This window comes from Gymnoscopelus microlampas, assembly GCF_963454915.1.
Source record: "Gymnoscopelus microlampas genome assembly, chromosome: 7".
Taxonomy (NCBI): domain Eukaryota; kingdom Metazoa; phylum Chordata; class Actinopteri; order Myctophiformes; family Myctophidae; genus Gymnoscopelus; species Gymnoscopelus microlampas.
In genome coordinates this window covers 21234797-21249871 of record NC_139944.1, presented here as the reverse complement: position 1 = coordinate 21249871, position 15075 = coordinate 21234797, and the positions used below count along the sequence as shown (strand labels likewise).

Below are 15075 nucleotides of genomic sequence, written 5' to 3'. Positions count from 1 at the left end.
CATCAAGTAGCTAGTAGCTAAAGTTTTCAAATAATTGTAGTGGAGTAAAAGTACAATATTTTAATCTGAGACGTAGAGGAGTAGAAGAAAAAAACAACAGGAAATTGGAAATACTCCAGTAAAGTAAAAATACCTCAAAATTGTACTTAAGTACATGTACTTAGTTACCTTCCACCATTGGTAATTAGGTTATGTGTGGGGAGTACTTCAATGTAATTAGGTTATGTGTGTGGAGTAAGTCAATGTAATTAGGTTATGTGTGGTGTATTAAATGTGTCTCTGTCGTAATTGAATGTTGTTAAATTCAACAGTGTTTTCTTAAACCAATGACAAGTCAATTTGTCATTGAGTCTTTGATCTAAGTGAGAGATTTTATGTAAATACATCACAAAATCACAATGTTTTAGCCTGCTGCTGTTAGCAATGGAGTAATAGCCTAATACACTTTCTCTTACTTTGCTCCGCCTCCTACAGAATGAGTTGTTCTTGTTTTTACAATATGTCAACTCAACACTCTCTTCATTGAGAAGGAATGCATGAGAATGAGGAAGGGAGGAAGAATGCATGAGCAATGAGCATGATGCAGTGTGTTATGTTGTGCAGTGTGGGTATTATGAGCTGTCATTTTGAAACTATGATGCACTCTATTTGAGAAGTTGGGTAATTCATGAGTCAGAAAACTATATTTAATCACATTTTAAACATAGGCTACAGGCAACCTCGATTGTGTCCTGTCAACATAAAAGCACTCCATTCAACTCAACATTATTATTTCTCCCAACTTATTCTTGAAATAAGACAATACAACAGGCTATTATGATGTAATAATAATAATAATAATACATAGGATTTATATAGCACTTTTCTACAAGTCGCTTTACAGAAACAAGATAAAAAACAACTTTATTAGGAAGAACTAGTAAAAAAAATATTTTTAAAAAACTACAAAAGAAAGGTAAAAAAGGGGGGGATTTGGATTTTATATAGGGAATCTGAGTCTGAAATATACTTTTTTCAGCTATACTGAAGCTCAACATTTGTTTGGATATCTTATGTCCAACCCGTTTTCTTATGTCATGAGACTAAAAGGCTTCTTCATAAGACTTGTGATAAAGGTAAGAGTATTCTTTACTCCAGTAGAGAAAGGAGTAAAATGTGTAATGTTGTATTCAACCCCTGCATATGGGGAACATCCATTAGCAGTCTGCCAATGGAGAAGTGTACAGTATGCACAACCACACAGCTGAACTATTTCATACACAGATTATATATTGCCATTTTAAACATTGAAACTTTTCATTCATATTTTGGGTGAATTCAAATGCAATTGTAGTCCTACACAGTAAATCCTCAGTGTTCATTTAACTCTGCACTCTAAGTTATAAATGATAAATTAACATTGAGGATTTTATTGTACAGTTGAAAAATGTTGCTCTCTTTTCTTCTCTTATATTCTCTTGTCTTTTTTCCATAAGCATAGTATTTTTGTATAGGCAAGCAACAATAATAGGTTGCAAAATCATTTCACCCATAACCTAAAAGGAAGTGCTGATGCAGTCACCATGTGGTTAAAACACATAATACAATACTGCATCTGTCACACTGCAAGTCTACACTAGAAAGAAATATAAAACCAGAGTGGATGATCCTAGTAGTGTTTGTATTGTACTGTAACAAGTACAATACAAACAAGTGTATGTGCGTTGTGCATGTATTCATTTTTAATCTGTTAAATACATTTGTAACTATGTTCACCAATAATAATAATCCCACATAATCTGACATAAGAGAAAAGAGTCTCATACTGTATGCTAGATGTAGCACTGTGATATTAAAAATGAAGTGGAAAGGCTTGTGACAGTGAGTAACGTTTTTAAGGCAATAATAAGGGTACATTGCCTGCCTCTGAATTCATAACACAAGTTAATTTGGATGTAAACATTCCATCAATGCTGGCTTAGCATTAAGCCTGATTTATACTTTATCGTACAACGGTGTCACGCTCTGAAAATAGCTGATCCACTAGCTCACAAGGCGTGGAGGATAATTTGTTGTTTTCAGTGTGCCACACTGTCGTATAGGGAGAATAAATGTGGCATTAGTGTAAAATAAAACATGAATAAAGGTTCTCTCTGGCATTAGGAGAGCTGGTTATAGCAACAACCTCCTCACCAAATCCCACATATACACTCATCTCTCAGGCTTTCAGTGTGTATGTCATTTAAAATTCCAAGCTGTTTCTAATTAACTTGTTTTCTGAAAAGGCCAGAATTATATAACTTTCTTTTTTCCATCTTAGTCGGTATTTGAATGTTCCTCTTGATTGACCAGTCACAGTGGTAATACTTTGAGCAGATTACAGCCCTGGTAAAACACACTGACATTTTCTGTTAACAGGAATGCATGCAAACAGGTTAGGGGTGAAAAAGATACCCACTAGGGGGGTATGTTTCATTTGGGTAGAAGACTGTTGGCTACACTTATATACTCTTAATCTTATAGACACTTATAGACTCATAGACTTTCTTCCTGTGCATGTCGGTTTTGCAATGTGCCAGCAAAGTATTGCTGCACTTGTTTGAATAGTTGATTTCTTTGTGGCAGAGCATGCATGCACTTTGCATGACCTTTTTAATGTATTTTCTTGAAAACACCCCATAGAGGAATCATGCTCTTGTCCTTTAACCAAAATGTCCACCTCCAATTGCCTCCACCACCCTCTTCACTACCACCATTTGCATAATTTGCATACTTTTCTTACGCATTCAAATATGCATGGTTCTGAGTATACAGGAGTACAGGAAGAAAGTATGTGGTTTTCAAATTGTGGGTTGTGACCCATACATAGGTCACAGGAGGGGGCCAGGTGGGTCACAGGAGGACTACAATAAACCCTAGTTTATGCTTGACACAATTTAAAGGCACGGTACGTTTAATTCATTTTAATTACAAGTCCATGCACTATTTGTGAACACATAGATAGGCTATTCACATAAAGTTATTATTTTGAATGTTTCAATTTGTATGTAGGGTTACAAATCTGTAAACCGAATGTAAAATGTTATTGTAAATTATTGTTTAAAAGAAATCTCACTGAAATATGTGTGGATCTTGAAATGCCTCATCTGTTTCTTTCATGTGATCATTACTTTGGTTGGAAACTGAAAGGGGAATACTGTTTGATGAACAATACTTTTTTGACATGGTAATAAGAAGTACCACCACATGTGGTTTGGCATGAAAAGGTTTGGGAACCCCTCCACTGTGTCACAGAGTGGCAAGCAGCCTTCTACTCACAGAAGGCGTACCCGAAAAGAAAATAATGTAATGGGAATATAACAACATTTCGGTCTACAAACCTTCATCATTAACGATCAGTGGTTCTCAACCAGTGGTCCGGGGACCACCAGTGGTCCTTGAGGGGGTTCCAGGTGGTTCCCAGCTAGATGATGGAGAGCTGGTAACCAAATGGACCCTTATAGATCTTTAACTCTTGAGAGTGTAAATGTTTCATTTTACTTTCTCAAGAGTTAAATTATTGTTCTGCATTACTTAATTTACTAGTCTACACAGAGAATGTAGAGGAATTGTTATTTTGATCAACGTTTGCCTGTTATCTCTCCTATGGTAGGCTACCACATCAATACAGCATGGAATTGTGGACAAAATCTTATCCAACGATAACAAAATATTTCACATATTGGGTCTGAGAGGCAACATCTTCATCAAATGGTGGTTTGTGGCTCAAATGGCGAATAAATAATGGACCTTGATATGAAAAGGGTTGAAAACCACTTAGCTAGATAACCAGATGATAACCTGAAACGTTCCATGAAAGCATTTTCTTGCATTTGAAGACAGACTGCATTTGGGTCCCTGCTTGGTCTTCTCCTACCCACCTGTCTCGTAGGTGTGTGAAAGACTTGCTTTTTAAAAATAGCCTAGAAACATGAAAATGGGCATACACTGTAGCCCCATGAGAAGTGCATTCCAGCAGCAGTGACACACATGAGAAACATATAGAGCATGACCAACAGTTGATTATCAGGTATAATTCACCACTAAACCGAGGTTTGAATGCATGGAATGTTTTACAGCTTCATCGATCTACTGCATGCTGCTCTGAAATCATCTGTTCAATCTCTGTTCCATCTCTATTGACTGCTGCTCCCATTCCTCTCTACTGTAAATAGCCTCTGTCAACAGGAAATGACTGTGAAGACCAAACTGTTACATTATGCATTTGTGCCCCTATACAGACATAAGATTCATTAACAGCAATAATATCAGTTGTAATAGCTTTCTACTTAATAAGAATCAATGCAGCAGTTGACAAAGGCTTGTGCTGTGGTACTCCAATACTAGTTGTCTGTGTTGCATGTAGCTTTGTCCCTTGAGCCTATTGTATAATGAGGTGTTCCCAAACCTTTTCAGAATTTTGTGTCTCCTCGACAAAAATACATTATGAATTAATAAAATAATAATAATAATAATATGATAATAATTAAAAAAAAATGAAAATAGGAGACAAGCCCACACAACGCATCACATCATAAAGTGTTTTGAGCTGGTAGATCGGCTATTTTCATTATTTTGGAACAAAAAATAAAAATATTTTATGTAGGAAAGGTTGTACGAAGTTTGAAAAAAGTGGATATACTTGCGACCTATAGTACAAACAGGTCCGCAAACCAAAATTGAATGTTACTTTTTTTACACTGCTATAGACTCTTGTGATAGACTGTCCTGGTCAATGGACCCTCTACTACACACTATCACATAAGTGTTTCTGTGCTCCTGGATGAAAGGAAATCAAGAATGCGTGATAACATCTCTTACGCTTAAGAGGTGAAGAGCAACCAGTCACAAGTGAGTGGAAGAGTTAAACCTGATTTATACTTCGACACTCTTTTCAGTTGGAAATACAATATATACATATACAATATACAATATTTGTGTCATACACAACTTTGTTGCAGAAACATAAATCAGGCTTTGTACTCAGGCTATTCAATCAATAGCTCTTCATCAGCAGTCTGTCTGACCTTCATGCATAACATGACAGGAAGAGTATCCACTTCGGCCTCTTAAATTATGCATACAATGGGATGCAGGTCAAGTAGCTGTGGCCACTGAGACCCCATAAATCCACCTGCTCCTGGGAAAAGAGCAGAGGTTCTGACCCCTCATAAATCTGTCTTTTAGTGAATAAGCACCCGATACCTAGAACTCATCCCATTGAATGGGGCTGTTATCACCGTTATCATCCGCTATGGTCCCAGTAGGTCCCTACTGGCCTACCAGGAGGCTCTAGTAGGCCGTTATCAGTTAGCCTGGCATTGGACTGATAACGTGGATTCACTCTCACGTTGCTCCACGGTATCAGTCTGGACTTCGGCCCATAGGGAGCGAGTATGAGATATCAGAAAATTACTTTGATCCTTTTCACTGTTGTACGGACAGCAGTTGAAACGCAGTCACTGATTGGCCCGATCATTTTCTGATTTCTCATACTCGCTCCCTATGGGCCGAAGTCCAGACTGATACCGGGGAGGAACGTGAGAGTGAATCTACGTTATCAGTCTGGCCAATGCCAGGCTAGTTATCAGCCACTCCTTTGGATGATTCATTGTTAATGCATCCCAAAAAGGGGGCGAAGTCACATTGAAACACAGTACGAAACCCCATTCCAGTATGCCTCGGTGGCGTGCCTCGCTATTAATTAGACTTTCAGACCCAACCTTTTGGGATCGAATCACGACAGAGGCACGCCGTCTGAAGCGGACTTGAGCCACGAGAGGCACCGCCAAGGAAGCTCAGGCGAGCGAGACGCCATGCCGAACGTAGCGAAGTCTGCTTCATCCAACTCAGCGCTGTCCAAGTTATGTACTTTTGGGGTTGTGTTCGGCACAACTGCCAATCAAAGTGACTACTGGCCAATCACAGCGCGTCTTTTCCGGGACTTGGACAGGTCACGTGACAGCACTTACTTACTTACTATGAGAACGTGCAGAGTCTAGGGGTTCGAATCCACCGTGGTGCATCCAGCTTGCCAACCGTCTATACGAACACAATTGGCTGTATTTGGGTGAGGGAAGCTGATGGAGGGCAATCTTTGTCACTGCACGAACCCTTACGGGCTTACGGCCCTTAAATGCGAGGAGTAGGACAGACGGAGGTGCTACGTCCTCTCGGTGGGGGCTCCTACAAAAGCAGCAGAGTACAAAAGCAGTGGGAGGAATTCATTTGCATAATGACTAAATTGTGAGAAAAGGGTAAAAACAAAACATTAAAAAAAGGAAACAACCCACTATCCACTCCAAACTATCTTTCCTTTCTGTTCTTAGTCATCCCTTCCTCTGAACAGCCATCTATACATCCACCCCACCCTCCCCCTCTGCCTATATTTATTTGATCCCACTGTGAATTATTGGGGAGGTCAGTGTCGATATCCAACTACCTTGCTTGCTGTCCATCCCTCCATTATTACATCTTTGCCTCCCATTGTCCCCTTAATTAGTGGTGTGCTGGAATGTTGGAATCGAGCTCCCATCCATCCATCCATCCAATCTCCCTTCTTGCATCCCTCCATCCATCCATCCATCCCCCAGTGAATCTGTGGCGTGATCTGTGTCTTTATGCTATTTCTGGCCCAGATCCATTTCCCCTCTTCACTGAAGAGGAGCGGAGGGTCTGAAGGGGTTTGAAGGACTGGGGAAGGAGCCAGCTGGCTCGGCCTGAATACGGTCCGCCTAGGCCAGAGAACAGCAGAGGCACAATGGTAGGGCCATGGAGCACAGATGGAGGTCAATGCAGTCTGGATTGTGCTTCTGTCTCTCAGTCTATATGCCCTGCAAGCATTGACTGTCACCAAGGGAACATAGGATGAGTAGCTGAGGCCTCCATCACATATTTGCTCTAGACGTTGGGAAAAGTAGCTTAGTGTATATGTTTGATTAATTAGGCAGTTTGTGTTTCAAATCAATTCAAAAGAATGTATGAATGTATTCACTGTACAAAATATAGGTTAACAATTTCACAATTGCATAAGTTGCTCTATACAGTAAATATCATTTGTCCTACCACCACATACTATTACAATTATAATACTCCCCTAAAGTGAACAGAAATGCAATTGTTGCTGGGCTGAAATTTACATCTGCAAGGCTAGTGCTCAAAATCCTACAGGTTGACGTGGCCCAACATAAATATGTATGATAGTAATATGAAATTTACTGTTGCCGAAGTATGAGTTGTCTTTTACTGCCCACTCTCCTCATCTCTGCCCCTTTCGAAACCAACTGTTGTGTCAAAGTAACGCCTCCACCACAGTGAAGCCTTTAGAACTGCTGACCCCAGTGACCCCAGAGCAAGTGAGAGGAAGTTCAGAGAGAGACAGAGAGAGAGAGAGGGAGGGAGAGAGAGACAGAGAGGGACAGAGAGAGAGAGAGAGGGAGGGAGGGAGAGAGAGACAGAGAGGGACAGAGAGAGAGAGAGAGAGGGGGAAATATATGCAAATTACTGGGTGAAGAAAGGCCTAGACAGCTGTGTACTGAAGGGCAGAAGGAGGGCACATTAGTAAACTGCACCATTTATGTGAATGTGACATGCATGTATTAAGTAGTTCGGACTTGCAGTAAGTAAAAGAGCAACTGAATACATTTAAAATATGTCTGAAAATAACAAAGAGCCCCTGGATTGTTTCCTTTCCCCCCCAGTGATGTGTCCATCTCAGACTGCTGCTTATACAGTATGCCAGGCCGGCACTCAGTGGAAAGTGAATACATTTTGAAATGAAAACACAAACAGTGGAACAAACACTTGAATTATATTAACCTGCATGAGATGTGTCTTTGAAAACTCCTGCAAGGTTAATTATGTGCATTTTAACTACTTGAAAAAACATTTGAAACCAATGAAATATTTGCCCAAGTTAGAAACAAACACTCTCAGGATAGTAATAGAAATACAGTAGTATGCCCAGTCTGCATTCATTACTGGCTCTGGATAAAGTAGTACATTCAAGTCACCACTTGACTCTAGTCTAAACCAGTGGTTCTCAAACTTTTTAATTTCAAGGACCCCTATAACGCTGAGTGCACAAATAGAACCAAATTCTATTTGTGCACTTTCAGAGTTTGTACACTCTCAGAGTTACAGACGTAAGTCCATTTGGACCCCTCAAGGAAGCCTGAGGGTCCCTGGACTCCATTTTGAGAACCACTGCTCTAAACACAAGTGTGTTTTTTGCAAAAGATGGTGGTCCTTCTTCGGTTAAGACACACCCTTGCAAATTCAGTAAAGACTATATAAAATGCTCAAAATATACAATTTATTCAAAATATGTTAATGCAACCATCAGTATTTTCCAGTAATTACAAAATCAGTAGTTCATTTTTTAAATATTCATACTTGTTGACAGTGAGGCCTGCATTCAGACACAAGCCCTGACAAATCCTTCATAATACTAATTGCTCTTCATTTTACACTCATGGCTGCCCTTTTGCTGTCTACCTCAAATGTGTCAGTGTTGACCAATTTCTAGGTTAAACTCTATTAAATGCATTTGAACATCAATCTGAATTGATTTGAATGAATTGACCCAAAGTGGGAAGTAGAACCTGAATTTCAATCAAAATGAATTGATGGCCTTAAGTGAATTCAATTCAATTAATTTGACTCAACAACCACACTAAAAGGGAATGCATATTGTAGATCATTTAAGTTTTACAATATACTACCTCTTTAAAAAATCGTTTCAAAAATCAATTTGAATTTTGGAAAAAAACATCCCCCACAATGATTCGGAATCAACAGCAAACTTGGTCTATTGTAACAGTGAGGAAAAAAAACTGTAGTTGTAACAGTGACAAATCGGAGTAGGCTACTTGACTTTCCTGACAGTTTCTAGAGTAGACAATAGCACAACTGAAGGAGCATTTTTACAGACTCACAGCATACCGCGATAACTGCAAATCTTTTCATATTGGTCAACATAATGGCTATTTGTGTTTCATATTCCTAAATGAATAACCACAGTACAATGCCACAATAGTAACAACAAAAACCTGGAAATGCAGTTCATAGGAAACGGGTAAAGGGCTAACAATACAAACATATTTACAATCATCTGTACATGTATTTGACACTGTACAATAGGGGATGAGGCGGTAGTGGCATACAGGGATACACCAGGCATTAGGGAAATGGCCACTAACCTGAACCAACAACTCACAACTGAATGTACAAAGAAAAAGCCTTCTCCACACGTTCTAAATGTTCAAACATGTTCTATTTCTGTATCATGGAAGACTCTTTGGCACTCGCAGAGAGATTAGAAGAACTGTTAATAGTTGCGTACTAAACTACTTTCCGTTTCAAGACCTATTGACCTGTTGCATACAAACTGCAGGACAAGCGTCAGACTGCTCTTACTTGGGTTATGCCTGATTTATACCCAGTTATGGGTGTTGTAGACCGAAAATAGCCGATCTACAAGCCCACAAGTGGGCTATTTGTGTGCGACACCCAGCAAAGAAGTATAAATCAAGCCTCAGTACTCAAGCACATAGTCGACGTGTATGTGTAGAATTCTCACTGTTAATGGTTACAGTAATACTTTACAGTAATTCAGACATTACTCACGAACAATTTCTGTTTACCAAACAGGGACAGTGACAGGAAAAAAGGCCACAAAATGGCCAAAATTCTTTGCAATATATCTGTCTGAGCTATCCACCCACATACAATGGATTATTTTTGTGTCTCTTAACAACATCTAGATACAGTAAGCACACAATAACCCCCCCAGCCTCTTTTTCCACAGCTGAATGTTAACATTTATAATTTCTGCCCTACAAGGTGCTTTGCTGGAAGTCACACCAGCTCATCTGTTATTGCATTCGCTCTCCACAGCTCACACAAATAATAAATACACTCAACTTTATACCAATCATAACGTTTCTTCTTACATTATTTTTTAAATAAGAACTACTAAAGCTGTACAATATTCTCAAACAATGCTTTGCTTAAATTATCTATCGTGGGGTAAGCACAAAGTGGATTTGGCGTGTACGTTTGGGAATGAACACGGAAGACGGTGAGGTGAGATATAGTCGACAGGTGGACGTTAAAGTTACAGTTTCAAAACACTAGTGCAGTATTGTATTCTTTGCTAGCTTAAAACCATTTAAGCCCTATTCTCTTTTTTTGAAAATGTCCAATAATCTTTAAAAATGTTCAAAAATGTTCAACTATTATTTTAAAATGTTCAACTTTGTTTTCCAAATAGATTATCCATAAGCTTACGACACAAGCGCTGTGAGCCTCTAGATCTACTATTTTCAGGACATAAAACTGAAAACAATATAGAATAAATTGAAAATGTTTGAACATTTTTGCCTATAATGACATGCCCCACACAGGGATGCCAGAGTCAAAGTGGTTAAGTCTTTTGTGGGAGCACAACACTTGTGGGATATTTTAACACTGTTCTATGGCATTCCTTCCCTTTATTCAGACAGGCAGCATTTCATTTAATTTCATAGAGAATACTTCAGGAGAGACATCACTCGCTCATCTCTGTTTTGCTACGTTTTGCCACATTTTTGATAAGTTACAGTACAACACACAGTCCACCCTGATCCTTCTATGACGGCCTCTTAGCCTGTTCGTGGCGTAAGACCATGTAAAGGCTGTAGAACGTTGTTTGACATCAATGCGACCGTCCTAATAGAAAGGGTGTTAGAGAACATGGAGTAATGCGGTGGGAGAAAAAAACACCATCCATTTGTAGGGTAAAAGAGTTGCCCTCTGATTCCTTCCACCAGGGTAGCGCAGACAGTCTCACAACTTTCATTCCAAATATCTTACATCATCCCATAAGGCCTGATTTATAGCTTAGTTGTGAACCAGTGTCACGCTTCAAAAATAGCCGAGCTACAACGTGAGCTTGTAGATCGGCTATTTTTGGTGCAAGACACAGCACGCAACCGAGTATAAATCAGGCATAAGGCGCACAGGATCTGTGGGGACAGGAATATACTCCCATGTTCCCCTCTCCTTCCCTCTGTCTTTCTTGTAAAGGTTGTACCACGTTCCTTTCTTTTTCTCGACAGCACTTAAACACGGGCCAGTATTTTGGAGTGAAAGGCCTCCAGTTTGAACAGGCATTAGATGGCAGAGTCCGGTTCAACAGGTACAGGAACAAGCATCTGTGCTTTCCTCTTACACATGGACCGCAGGACCGCATGGACCAGCAACGGGCTCCTATCTCCTTGTCCAGGATGACGTTTAGGAAAGGAGGTACAGTGTTTTAAGGACAGAAATCGGCTCCTTCCTGGCTTTCCTTCCTTATTTCCTGTTTTGATTTGATCAAGCAAACAGCCACAGTGGTGATGGGACCGGTCCAATTTATAAAGGTCAGGTCTCCATTCGTTTCAGGCCAGGAGTTTAGGTGCGTGGGGAGAGTGGGTGTGGTGGTGGTTGGGGGTCACAGTTCACATACTGGGACAGGAACAAAACTTCCTTCAGACTGGTCCCTTTCCCCATCTAGTGCATTCTGGGACCTCCTTCCTTCCCTCCCTCCTTCAGTAACTCCGCCTCGCCTCCTGTGCGATCGCTTCCTGTTCCATTGAAGAGTCACATGACCCGAACCGCGGCGCTACGACACGCAGCAGCAGGCGCGGCCCTTGGGCTGCTCCTCCTCCACGGGCTGCTTCAGTCTGAGGATGGGCGGGTCGCCGCTGGCCGGCGTGTAGTAAACCGCGCTGCCATTGGACGAGACCAGAGGCATTCGCGGGTCCTCGGGGGAGGGCTTCGCGTCGGCGGACAGCGGGTCCGCGGAGCCGTTACCGAGGTGGCCGTTGAACAGCGGGTGATTCAGCAGCTTGGCGGCGGACCGCTGCTTTTTGAGCTCCGACAGCGTCTGAGCGCGCTCCCGGGGCCAGGAATCGTCGCCGGCGGGCTGGCTGCTGACGACCGCCGCGGCGCTGTTGTTGTCGGAGGACGGAGCGTTGCCGTTGGGGGGCGGCTGTGGGGGCGTGGAGGTAGCGGTGGAGATGAGGCCGTTCTGTTTGCTGACGCTGTCCTTCAGGATGGTGGGCGGTGCCGGTTTGTCTGGCGCGGCTACAGCCACTACTGGCTTGACCTGCAGGTGTGAGGGACATGAATAAGTATGATGATAATGCAGGCCTCTAGATGCAGCACTTGATCATGTAGGCCTCTAGATGCAGCGCTTGATAGCCCTGATTTCAGTTGTCGGCTAGACACCCAGTTTGATATGCATTTGATTATTTATTTATTTTTATCTCTGGGACCCAAATCTACACTGTAAAATCCTCAGTGTCATTTTAACTCTGAGAGTGTACAAATGCAACCAAATGGACCCATAAGGGTCCTTTTGTATAGCTACAGACCTGTAAGGGTCTATTTGGGCCCCTGGTAGTCCCTGGACCAGATCAGCTCCATTATGATGTCAATGCTAATCCAGTGCTTCAGCTATGAAACACATAGCCAAATATGAATTATAGCCAATGAATGGCATTTTTTATTGGAACACCACGCTTGTAACACCTGTAAGATACATCTATAACATACTGTACACACACAATAATACATCTACCAATACAATATAACACAAATGTATGCAACTTTGCCCTGTGTTCACATAACAATACTTTGTTGAATTGGTTTCAGCAAGAGGGCAGTGTGTTTCTGCAGGTAAACAACACCACACTACTCTCAGTGGCTGATGACTGCCGTTATAGAGGGAAATGATTGGTGGTTAAAAAGATTTTTTTATATATATATATATATATATATATATATATATATATATGGGTGTTATAAGTTTTGTTATGTAAACACAGGGCAAAGTTACATACAGTACTATGCCTTTAATGCCTGTTATTCAAGTGTGCCAGTAGGTATGAATGAATCAGACTCACGTTCACCACTTGGCTGTTCTCCTGGTCAGACTCCTTCTCTCTCTCCTCCTCCTCCCTCCCTCCTCTCCACACGATGGCCTCTGTCTCGTACTCCTTGCGACACAGGTTGTGCCTGTCGGACAGGCTGGCTCGCCGCACCACTTTCCTGGGATCAACAAACACATATGGTTCACGCTGGGGCTGGATGATACAGTATGACTTCAAATCAACGGTTATGTCAAACTTGGTTATGCCAAACTTTTGCGAAAGTGAAAATAGCGGATCTACCGTTCTCACAACACACAGCTATCGGCTATTTTCACAATTTTTGTACGCCACCATTGTACAAATAAGTATATAACACAGGGTTTAGTAGTCAATCAGACTAATTGAATCTAATCTTATTATGACTTACAATAATGTCGGTAAAGTCATTCTTTTATTATTAGGAGCTCCTAGAGACAGTCGCCTGAACAGCATGCGAGAAGGACAATGTCTCTAAAACACATTTTACACAGCATATTTATACAACTCTTGAGAGTGAAGAGGAGGAGTATAGAAAGACGAGGTCTGTTTGGTGGACAGGCCCTTGTTATTCTTGTACTGTAAGTACAAGTAGGGCCATATTGGACTCATAGCTTCTATATGTAACCCGCTCTTCTCATATGGTCGTATACTGCAGGACACAGGCTCTCAGGGCTGTGAATAGGCCAAACAGACAGACACAAATAACCCAAAACAGACAGACACCTGTCCTCACAGCAGGGCCTCACATGGCACATGCCAGACTGCACCCACAATCCCACCAAATGTATCTATTTGTTACTCATGCTAATAACTGTTTTTGGTGGTTGTTCTTTTATTCATTTAGCTCTGCAATTCATGTGACATTAGCACAGAAAAAAAGAAAGGACACAACTTACTCTTCTGCTTTATTTTCTATATATTTTATTTAGAGTAGCCAAGTATTGTTTTCCTCTTATTTCTCCGAATTTATTCACTATACCAATTTCAACACATTTCTGTGTTGCCGCTGTTGTTGTACCCAACTAGCCAGTGAGGATCCTCCACCAGGAGGACGTAGAGCCTTCGTCCTACTCCTCCCATTCAACACCCCCCACTGAGTGACAGGCTCTGCCCATAGGACAAAGGTCACCCTCCCCCGAACACAGGCCAATAGCGTTAGCATAGATGCTTGGCCAAACCACATGCACCGCAGACCGCGGTGGATTTGAACCCCAAGCCTCCATGGTTGTGGACATGTTCTGACATGTTTAGCCCATTGAATATGACTCACTGTTTAAAAATGCCAAACACGGATTGATTTGAAAAGTTTATCCGAATACAGTTACTGGAGAAAAGATTAATTGATAGGCGAAGTTCAAACGTCCATGGTTTGATAAAGGGTACAATGTTAATGACTGAATAAAATGTAAACAAATGTGAAATAAAGTATAACTATTCATGGAATGGTCTATGTTTATGTACCATATATGGTGAAGCTTTGAATAGACAATGACTTGTGTCCCCCAGGGGTCTATACTTGGTGCCCTACTTTTTCTTCACTGAAAATAGCCGATCTAGAACCTCACAACATGTTGCAATGCGCTGCTTAGCCAGGAGTTGTACGGTGCCAGGAGTAATTTGGAAAATTGGTCTTAAATAGTGGAATATCATGTCATTTGGTCAACTTTAGTTGAGTTGAAATGTGCTTTACAAATGAAGTGACTTGACTACCAAAACCATTGTTTGTAAATGCCTTTTCCCTCAAATTTAGCTGTCCTCTACAACTATTTATTTTTGTATGTACTGACTTACATACCCCATAATTCAATGCTGTGTTTAATTCATTTAACTCAACTGTAGCTTGGAACTTTTAAAATGTGGCCTCATTGTTTTATCACATTTTCTAGACGGTTTCTGACAGCTTACACAAAAACGTTTACTTTCTTTACACTCAAACACTCAAACTTGTAGTAGCACAAAGCTACCACCAGATGGCAGTACCTACCCACGGCTGCCTGCGCTGGACGTTCGCCTGCACAGTGAGGTCTTGTGTTTGAGTTGTGACTTCATGATGATGTCATGCTTGTGTTTGAGGTCCAGCAGGATGGCTCTGAACTCCTCATCCTCACACAGATCTAAAAGC

General features: G+C 41.1%; 1 protein-coding gene across 1 annotated transcript in view; it reads right to left on the bottom strand.

The window, feature by feature from the left end:
• Positions 1-8315: 8315 nt before the first annotated feature.
• Positions 8316-15075, bottom strand: part of ppp1r16b (protein phosphatase 1, regulatory subunit 16B) — a 149058-nt gene continuing 142298 nt past the window's right edge. Inside the window, exons 9-11 of the mRNA XM_084061448.1 lie at positions 14938-15067; positions 12948-13092; positions 8316-12148 (exon numbers count right to left, since the gene is read on the bottom strand). Of these exons, the coding sequence (XP_083917574.1) occupies positions 11663-12148; positions 12948-13092; positions 14938-15067 (761 nt within the window). The 3' untranslated portion in view covers positions 8316-11662. The remainder of the gene's footprint in view (positions 12149-12947; positions 13093-14937; positions 15068-15075) is intronic.